General features: G+C 42.0%; 1 protein-coding gene across 2 annotated transcripts in view; it reads left to right on the forward strand.

Moving 5' to 3' along the window:
* POLE2 (DNA polymerase epsilon 2, accessory subunit) overlaps positions 1-7,387 on the forward strand; it is a 28,496-nt gene extending 21,109 nt beyond the window's left edge. The window contains exons 16-19 of one of the 2 annotated variants that reach the window (XM_046649063.1): positions 1,149-1,257; positions 2,038-2,214; positions 3,919-4,004; positions 6,699-7,387. In XM_046649063.1, the coding sequence (XP_046505019.1) occupies positions 1,149-1,257; positions 2,038-2,214; positions 3,919-4,004; positions 6,699-6,717 (391 nt within the window). In that variant the 3' untranslated portion in view covers positions 6,718-7,387. The remainder of the gene's footprint in view (positions 1-1,148; positions 1,258-2,037; positions 2,215-3,918; positions 4,005-6,698) is intronic. The other variant, XM_046649069.1, reaches the window with a different exon arrangement.
* Positions 7,388-10,549: the final 3,162 nt, after the last annotated feature.

Consider the following 10,549-nt stretch of genomic DNA (forward strand, 5'->3'; position numbering starts at 1 on the left):
TCTCCTCACATGTAGTTTTTCAGAAACTCCTTCAGAAATTTGAAGGAAAACTTCAAAATATATCCAGAATCTGGCCACCTCTGTACCCTCCACCTCCCCGACCCTGTGCCTTCTTCTCCAGCCTGGATTACTGTCATAACCTCCAAGTGGGTCTTTAGCTTTTACTCCGCCCCTCCCTCCTCTGTTCTTCACACTGTCAGAGTGATCGTAAAAACCTAAAGTATATCACATCCCTTCTGATCCTGACAGATGGGGTCCCTCGAGTCAGGCAGGAACAGCCATGTCCTTGCAGGAGCGGTCAGGGTCGTGTGTGATCTGGCTCAATTTCCTCTCCTCATTGATTCCAGCCACTCTGGCCTCCTTCTGTTCCTCAGAGGTGCAGCATGCTTCATCGTAGCACCTCTGCTCTCCCTGCAGCGTCCTTCCTCTGCATGTCTCCTCGACTGACCACCTCCTTCAAGTCCGTGCTCAAACCAAGCTTCATTACGAGCCTGAGCTGTTCTGATCATCCTGTTCAGTTCTCCAGCCTTCTCGCCCTTCTCTCCCCACAGATGATCCTGTTAGCCTTTTCCCCACACATTAAGTCATCTTCCAACATACTGTATACTAACCGTGTTTATTGTTTACTTTCTCTGCCCGCCCTCCCCCATTAGAACGTAAACTGTGAGGGCTGTGGTCTTTTGTTCTGTTCGCTCATCCCTGGAACAGTGCAGGACACACACATATTAAGAGCTCAGTAAATAACTGCCAAATGAATGGATGAATAGATAAATTCTGGTTGAACTTTTGCTGTGGTGAACAATGGGAAGTGGGGTGGCTTTGTATTTATAAAACATCTTGTGGGGGGCTGGCCCTGTGGCCTAGTGGTTAAGTTCGCACGCTCCGCTTTGGCGGCCTGGGGTTTTGCCGGTTCAAATCCTGGGCGCAGACGTGGCACCGCTCATTGGGCCATGCTGAGGTGGTGTCCCACATGCCACAACTAGAAGGACCCACAACTGAAAAAAAAAATAGACAACTATGTACCAGGGGGCTTTGGGGAGAAAAAAAGGAAAAATAAAATCTTTACCAAAAAAAAACCATTTTGCCTTTAAAATTATCTCATAATTTGTTCTGTGGAAGTCAAATTTAACTACTGTTTTTCATTTCAGAATTCAGTATTGTACGCAAGAAATTATTGTCTTTCGTGAAGACTTAGTGAATAAAATGTGCAGAAACTGTGTCCGTTTTCCTAGTAGCAATTTGGATATTCCTAATCATGTAAGTTTTAAGTCTTCTCTGTTAAGCGTCGTAACTTACTGACAACATACTCGTCAGTACGTTAATTTTTGTTCCTAAGTCAGTGTTTGTGAACTTTCTCACTGAAGTATCCCTTAGTGGGCAGAGGAAAGCCCAGAACGAGCAGGAAATTTCTTTGGAGCTTCCCGTTTTGCTTTTAAAACTCATGAATCTTACAATGTACTTCAAAATATATACATATATTTTTAATAAAATGTTCATGTTTATAATGTTTATTAAATATTTCATATGATATGTCCACATCAAGAGGAGTGTAGCGTTTATCTTGTAACATCAAATTCCCTGACATACGATTGTCCATCCCTGGTTACATGTACGCCCATTTGTGAAGAACAGAAGTGGATCATACAGAGCATTTTTAGTATTTATTTTTAATATTTAAAGCGTATGCTGGCTAAATATCTATTCTTGGCATTACTCAGGCTGTGGAATTACTTTTAGATGAACAGAATGAGTAAATGAGCTTATTACACAGCTCTAAGTACAGTGGCTCCAATATGATTTATTTGGGGGAGTAGCTTTTATGGTATATGGTATTAAATGAAAATTCCTAGATTTCTCCAAAAGTACAGGATAGCTCATTTAATTTTATATCAGTGTTTCCCAAGCTCTGTGATTCAGTTTTCCCAATTGTTTCTCAAATTTTCTAAGACCTTTTGGGAATTAATGTTTAATTTGCAATTATTTGTTAGCTGCCATTCATAAGTCAACTGAAGTTTGTTTTGTATCATCCTTTTGTAGTTTGTAAAGACCATCTTATCCCAGGGACACCTGACTCCTCTCCCGCTGTATGTGTGCCCCGTGTACTGGGCATATGACTACGCTCTGAGGGTGTATCCTGTGCCCGATCTGCTCGTCATCGCAGACAAATATGATCCTTTCACTCTGACCAACACCGAATGCATCTGCATGAACCCGGTGAGAATGCAGTGAACTTCATGTAGTCATAGTTCATCGAGATCACAGGGTTATTTCTTTAAATTTAAAATATATAGTTAATAAGATTACTGTTGGAGTAAAAACATATCACTAGTGAAACATTGAACTAATGTGGTGTACACAGAAAATTCTTAAACTTTCAATATAGCACGTGACTATAAAGTAAAGTGACTTTCTAAAAAAACAAATGCACTAAAACTTACAAATGCAAGTGAGTGTTCCCTCAGAGTAACTTACCTTGGGCTTCCTTTCTAGAGATTGCTTTCAGAGCCTCTCTCTCATTTTCTTTAAACATATTAATCACACTTGTCCCTTGAGGATGATTTTGATTTTTGGAAACTGCCCAAATCCCAAAAATCTAAGCCTGATGAGTGTGGAAATTCTTACTGGGACACATTTTATTATTTCCTTTTTTTCCTAGAACCTTGAAGTTGCTTCGGAATCCTGAAGTTGCTTCTGAATTTCTATAGAAGTGTGATTGACTTTTTGAACTTGGAGAATAAATGTGCATAGACATTGTTGTTTATGTCAAATATCTTCACTAGTGATTTTTAATCTGTATGCTTCCTTGATCCTTGTGAATTTCAGATTTTAATACTTTTTTGTTTCATGTAGGTCATTTCTAGAAACATCATGTCTTACTGTTGATTATTGCTTTCCTCAAACACACGTTTTTTTGTCCAGCTTCCTCTAAGACAGGTCTCTCAACCACAGAACTGCTGACATTTTTGGACCAAATAATTCTTTGTTGTAGGGCACTGTGCTGTGCCCTGTAGGATGCTGAGCAGCATCCTGGCCTCCACCCACTAGATGCTAGGAGCAGCCCCTGGTTGGGACAATTGGAACTGTCTCCAGATATTTGCCAAATGTCCCCTAGTGGATAAAATTGTCCCTGATTGAGAACTACTGCTCTAAGGATGAGTGTAGTCAACTAATTTGGTTTCACTGTTATTTGTGGCCTAATTTTTGTAGAATCTTTATTCACATTCCAATATTCTTTCACATTGAGACTATTTCCTTATTTAAATTGAACTCTTTGAGCATTCTCATAGTTAATGTTCTCTTTGAAAACACTTTCTCTGAATTTTTCCACTTTTTATCCTATAGGTGAGTAAATAATCACCTCCTACACCATCAATGTATCTTTTTCACCTTTTGGGCGAACACAAACTTGCTTTTGACATTGCTTCATCCCTTCTTGATACTTCCGCACATTAATGAGAGCCTTCCATGGGCCAGAAAAGATAGTCCCTGCTCACTACCTTAAGGCTCTAGGAACAGACAGACAACTGTATGTGTGATTACTGCTCAGCTGCTTTGGGGGCACACTGGAGGGGCAGCAAACCCAGATTCTCACTGGGGAGAGGGCAGGAAAGATTTCTTGAACAAGATGTTTGAGCGGCTTGCAGGCGTATTGAGCTTCACACAGTGCTGTTTCTTTCTTTAGTAAGTAGTGCCACTCCTACAGACTTCGTCCCATCTCGTGCATAAGATTGTCTAGCCAACTTGAAAGACTTGCTTCAAGTGGAGCTATTTCATAGTAGTACCTTTTCTCTATAAAGATCATACAAAAATCTGCATTACGTTATAGTCACATCTTGTAACTTTATTTTTAAGTCACAACCATGGAATTTGTTTTAAAAAATAGAAATTATTTTATAAAAGTTGAGTATTCACTTACAGGCATTTTTCTCCCTGAAGGGCTCTTTTCCAAGAAGTGGATTTTCATTCAAAGTTTTTTATCCTTCCAATAAGACAGTAGAAGACAGGTAAGTTGCCCACAGAAACAGCAGGGAGCTGTCTCTTGGTTATGTTATTAAAAATCAGATGTTCTGTAGGTGTGTTGAGATTTTTAAAAATGTCTATAGTAGCCCACTGGAAACGTTCTAGGCTGAACTTACTGTGGTCATGCTGTGTGACATACAGTTGTGTGTACTTGATGGCACGTTTGTGAATGAAATAGACCGAGAACTGTCTGCTGAGGGAGATCTCGGTCCCGCTGTGGAGGTGGGCTGCTTCTTCTACAGGCTGACTCCTGATCTGCCTTCAATTGGCAGCGAAGACATGGTGGGGAGTTGGGTGCGAGTGTGGTGATGGTGAGGCTTGGGTTTGGAGGGAGGTTTTAGGGGAAAAGAATAATAATCAGCTCGTGGGTAGTGTTTTCAAAGGATGCTCTGTAGACTGCCTCTGTCAGAATCCGCCGACATGTCCAGTTCCAGGACCCACCCCAGACTTACCAATGACTCCCTAGTTGTAGGGCCCAGAAATATGCATTTCTAACACTGTTTCCCTTGGATGCAGCCATCCTAACATGCAATTTCTCAGTTAATTGTATTGTGAAAAAGCTCCCACCTCCAATTAAGAAGAAATAACCAGATAACTGCCCTCTAGGTTTGTGTCAGAGAACATAACCTTGAACACAGCCCAATTGTCTTTTTTGGGGAGTAATTAACATATTTATTCAAATAAAAATGAAAACAAGTACATGATAAAAATTTTAAACAACGCTTAAAAGTATAAAATTGAAAGGGAAAAATACCTCTGCTTCCCAGCCTTGAAACTTTGATTAACAGTTTCTTATATCTATTTCTTGGGGAAAAAAAATACGCACTGTTCTTGCTGGTCACCACTCATGGAGGAATGAAGTCCATTCGCTTCATGAGACAGTCTAGATTTTATTCTTAGATGAACTCACTTGACATATATCTGGTTCTTACTGTGTTCCAGGCACTCCTTAGGGTGAGATGCTCTCTTAAAGGTCACAGCTATTCCAGCCCCTGTTCCCTAAGCCTAATGGGTTTGGCTCCACCTAGCCCACAGTGAATCCTAAAAAACATGGCAGACTGCCTTCACGTAAGGGCACACGCACTTCTCCAGTCTCCCCACTCCTGCTGTCCACACCTGGATGCGCGAGGGCATTTGATCTTGTGACCCCAGGATTAAGTCACCTCTAAGGCTGTCTGCCTGGGGCATATTTTGTCCATTTTTAGATTGACTTTTACTGAGATTACGTATAAAGTTTATCCTGCTACGAAAATCAATACTGGGAACTTTGAACAGATGTCAGGACAAGAGAAATCTGTTTCTTTCCTAAGCAACTATGTTTATCTTGGAGACACTGTGAATCTTCTGACAGACTCCCTCTGCCTTAGCTGCAAAAGCACAGCCACCTGCACAGTGCAGCCCTGGGTTCGTCTTCTTTTCTGACCTGAATTTTCCCCTTACTTGAATTTCCTCATGTACTTACTTTTTTTTATTCCATCTATCTCAGCAAACCATTTTATATTCTTTTAAAAAACGAGTTGGACCATAAATAAATCAACCACAGTAGGAAACTGACTGCTTTACTGTGATAGCACAGACACTTCAGTTGCACTTCTTGTGTTGCTCCTGCCTGCCATGCAGAGCTGGCTTGTGTTCTAAGCACTCGAGGCAGATTTCTATCAGCTTCTCAGCCCACTGCGCCCGAGGCCGCCCTGTGCGTGGCCCTCCTGAGTTGCCAGCCCAGGACTTGACCTGCAGCTGATGCTCATGTTGGTTGAGATAGTTGGTCCCTTTATCCTCTGTGAACTCAGGTGTGAAAAGCCTGGACGTAATTTCCAAACTATAATTGAGTAGTTATAAACTTGATTTTTTCAGTGCTGGATCCAGTAAGTTGATGTATGTTATTTTTGAGAGAGAAAAAACTTTCAAGATACAGTGAAATAATTTGGTGTTCCTGATTTGTGAAATCACATTGTAGAGTTAATCAGAGAAATGTAGTCATAGTAGATAAGGTCAAGCCTGTTGAACGTGTACTCTCAAATACAGTCGTTTTATTTAAAAACACAAGATAGTGATGCAGGGGAGGAGTACCCATTCGCACACAAAGTCAGAATAAGTGGTAAAAACCTTACGGAGGGCAATTTGACGTTTGTTGAGACCCGAACTGCATACACCAGCAATTCCATTTCTAGGAATTCACCCGACAGGTGCACTGGCTGATGCACAAAAGTAGATGCAGCTGTTTTTATTGTAATTTTTATTACCGCAAAACAGTGTAAGTGGAGATCCATTTAAATGTGTATACTTATTCAGAACTTTTCTAACTTAAATGTCAAAGCCATAAAGGAAGGGATTAGTTTTAAAAATTATGAATATAATGTATTTATTACTAATCAAAAAAAAGGTGTAGAATAGTGTTCACAGTATTCTGCCACTTGTGTATGTGTTTTTAAAGCGCATTCCCACGTACGCATAGGCTTATGTATGATCAGACTGTCTGTATAAGGATTTACTTTGCTTCTGGGGAGGCAGAAACAGACTGTGGGACTGACTTATTTTTCACTGCGCCCCCTTCTGAATTTGGAACAATGTGCATGTATTGCCTATTTTTAAAATTAATTAACTAAAACTAAATATTAAGAAATGGACAATAACAGGTCTCCAAAATGTTTAATTTTACGAATATTTTCTATTTTCAGCAAACTTCAAGGTTTTTGAGATTCTTAAAGACCATCTGAAGAAGCAAAACTCATTAATTTTCTAATTTTATATAATTTTGATTTGTTACAATAAAATTACGGTAAACTTTAGAATGTTCTGCTTAAATTTGTATTTTATGAAATTTTGATATTAAGTTAAATAAACATGAGTACACTTTACAAAGTTTTACTGCATAGTCTTTTAAGAAAAATATGAAAAAAATTATATATTTGTACTTAAAAACTAAAGATTCATTATTCCTACATTAGTCATATGTTGTTAATTTTAAGAAAAACAAATATTTAAAGTCACAGAATTTATGCTAATGATAGTGAAAACCTTTGTTTCAGGATATTACCAGGATCATCATTACATAATTACCTTTTGGCACTGGAAATTTAAAAACACACAGGCCCCAGAGGCTTTCATTTAGCAGGCAAGTTTCCTCAGAAGCAGCCTGTTTTGCCGTTTTGGCTGTAATCACTCAACACCATCCCCTTCCTTTATCTTTTAGTTTAAGGACTTGCACCGACAGCCCAGAAACAAACTTGGGTACAAAGAGTGTTTCAAAGACAGGAGTAACCTCAGTATTACAAAGAGCCTGGGATGGAAGACATTTCTTTCAAAGAAAATTAGGTTGGGGCCAGCCTGGTGGTGCAGCGTTTAACTTGACCTGTTCCGCTTTGGCAGCCTGGAGTTCGCTGGTTCAGATCCCAGGTGCAGACCTACGCACGGTTTGGCAAGCCATGCGTGGCAGGTGTCCCACGTATAAAGTAGAGGAAGATGGGCACAGATGTTAGCTCAGGGCCAGTCTTCCTCAGCAAAAAAGAGGAGGATTGGCGGCAGATGTTAGCTCACGGCTAATCTTCCTCAAAAAAAAAATTTTAGCTTTTTGGGGAAGAGATACTGATAAAAAAATTAAAATGACATTGAAGGGAAAATTCCTCGAGGGGATTGAATCTGAATGTAGTGATAAGTGAATCAGTAGTTAAGGATAAAGTGGCAATTTGAGTTGTGGTTTGGAGATGGAGAATTTGGGGAGAATGTTAGACAGGGTTTGATGATAGGAGAGCTAGATTTAGCTTTAATTTCAAGAATAGCCTGGAAAAATTGAACTTAAAGATGAAATCACGACATAAATTTGAAAGCTACTACATTGCTTGGAAAAAAGGTACAATTTGGGCCTTGAAAGTGATAGTGAAAGACAGATGAGGTTGTGGGTCCTGTTGTGAGAACCATAGAGCTAAATATGAAAGATGATGGTTAGAAAGTTACAAATGGAAATTGGATACAAAGTGTCCCCTCACTCAATGAGCAAATACTTGCTTTTATAATTAAAGATGGGCTTTTTGAGAGCTTTTCAGGAACACGGTGCAGGGGAGGAGGACATTTCCTCTCCCCAAATGTGGGTTCCTCTGGCCGGAGAACGAACCAAATTCACATGAGACAACAGCAAGAGAAAATTAAACAAAGCTTTATGAGGAACCATGGCCCGGGGCCTTTCTTCCCGAAGGAAGAAAGGGCACCGAAGTGGGGTGCACAGAGTGGTTATATACCCCCAAACAGGGTGTTTCACATGTGATTGAAATGTCCCTCCCACAATAGTCACAAGATTGCCCTGTCGGCACAGCACTTGATGGACACAGCAGGTAGTGGTCTGCTATCTCGGTGGGCGTAGCAGGAGGCAAGTCGATTGTCTGGAGCTGGGCGGTCACAGGTGAGCACAGCAATCAGTTCCTAGCCTAAGGAAAGATGCTTAATCTTTAAGGAGATGCCAAAGTTGGGAGGGGGAGGGAAGTCAGTTACAGGAGGTTACCAGACAAGCACAATAAAATGCAGATTTAAGTCCTTGCCTTTGGTATTGATTAAGAGTTTCTAGAGAGAAGGTCATCTCCTTTCTTCTTCCTGGTACAGAGAGGGAGGCACCTTTACAGACAGAGATTTACCTTACAAATGTAAATATGTCCTAAGGAAGGGCAAGTTCCATTCCTCAGAGCCTCCTTCCCTGTCCCAGTTTATCAAAAGCAATCAGCCTCAAATAATCCTGATGCCAAAGAGACATATCTTGGGGTGGCCAATTCCAGGTCCCTACAATGGTCAATGGCTAGAAAGATAGGGTACTTTTAGGGGTTAGCAAGGTGAAGAGAGAGGAAGCAAGGCAGTTAACCGAGAGCAGGTAAGGTACCAGAACCGGGCAGTAAGTGCTGGAATGAGATGGCAGGAACTGGAACCAGCTGGAATCAGCATTGACGGGAATGGACAAGGAGCAGAGGTCTGAAAGATGGGGCAGCGGAGGGGCAGCAGTGACTCAGTGGTCAATCAGCCAAAGCAGGGCGGACTCAGCGCAGAAGTCTGCAAGGGGCACCGTCATGTGAAGGTCACCTCAGGGCAGGGGCCAGGTAGGCAGGACAAGAGGGCAGCGGGCAAGTTTCTCCATGCGAGAGAAAGTGGCGCTTCGGCTCAGCGCGGGGAGACCATGGGACGCGGCAGGCCCCGGGCAGCGGGAGCACCAGGCCCTGCCGAGGGCTGCAGTGGTCCTGCGCTTTCCACCTCAGCCAGGGGTGGCCATGCAGAAACCCCGGCCCACCTGGGCATTTGGGAGAAATCTGGATTTTCAGGTAAACCATCCCTTGTCAAGCACTTGTGACTAATTTAATTGCAGTTTGCAAAGAAGACGTGATCCAGACTGGCATGTGCCCGTGAACTGCTTTCTCTGCCTTCTAAGTATTTAATCTCGTATTTTGTAAAATGTCCCTATTAAATAGTAAGATGAGGTGGGTCCCAATTGTTCACCAAAATCTACCATGGACTTCACTGTGACCTCTTGTAGGGGTGGTGACTGCCCAGAGCAGGCAGGGTAGAAGGGAAATGGGGCACTTCATCCTGACCCTGTGCAGAGCGCGCGTTATCTGTGGAGCCAAGGCCCCTCCGCGTGTTCACCCCGCGAAGCTCCACTTTCGTTGTTCTTATGCTCTGGGCTTCATTTCGAGACAGGCCTCCTGAGTAAAGAAAGAGGGGTGGGTGGGGAAGGGATTCAAACCACTCCTCATTCCTTGATGCCGCGTTAGATGCCTACTCTGCAAGGCAGGCTACGGGCTGCTTATTCACTGTGCTATTTAATCTCTGTTATCTTTAATTTATACACAAGGAAAACAGGCACAGGAAGGTTAAGTAAGTTGCCTAAGGTCACACAGCTGATAAGGGTCAGGGCCAAGGTGACTGTGGGTTACCTGCCTGAAGGACAGGCAACCTACCCACATTGTGCTGTCTCGTCTCCTGCTATCTCCTTACTGAGCAGAATTCTTACTCCATGCTACTGAAGCTATGCAGGATCATTTATCTAGGGCAGTGTTTTAATCTGAGCGGTGAGCTCATCAGAGGGTTAAAATATTAATGGGTCACAGCGCAGTAGGAACTTCCACCGTATTAAGTATCATTTCCTGAGACTGTTGTTTCCGTTAGTGTTAGGACCTGCAGGAGCTGGCACGTTCTGTCCCACCTGCCTCACTTAAGTGAGTAGGCCTCAGGCCATCTCCTCTGAGTCATCTCCTGGTGGCACTGAAAAGACCCCAAGTGCAGTGTTTGTGGCAGGATGAGATAGAGTAGTTTGCACTAAGGAGTTAATAACTGCTTACAGCTCTGAAAATCTCTTCAGTAAACAGTGTTGGGAAAACTGGACAGCCACATGCAAAAGAGTGAAAGTAGACCATGACCTTACACCATGCACAAAAATTAACTCAAAATGGATTAAAGACTTGAATGTAAGACCCAAAACCATAAAACTTCTAGAAGAAAACTTAGGCAGCATGTTCTGTGGCGTGGGTCTTGGCAGTATCTTTTCGATTACCAT

The sequence above is a fragment of the Equus quagga genome, chromosome 2, assembly GCF_021613505.1.
Source record: "Equus quagga isolate Etosha38 chromosome 2, UCLA_HA_Equagga_1.0, whole genome shotgun sequence".
NCBI classification, from domain to species: domain Eukaryota; kingdom Metazoa; phylum Chordata; class Mammalia; order Perissodactyla; family Equidae; genus Equus; species Equus quagga.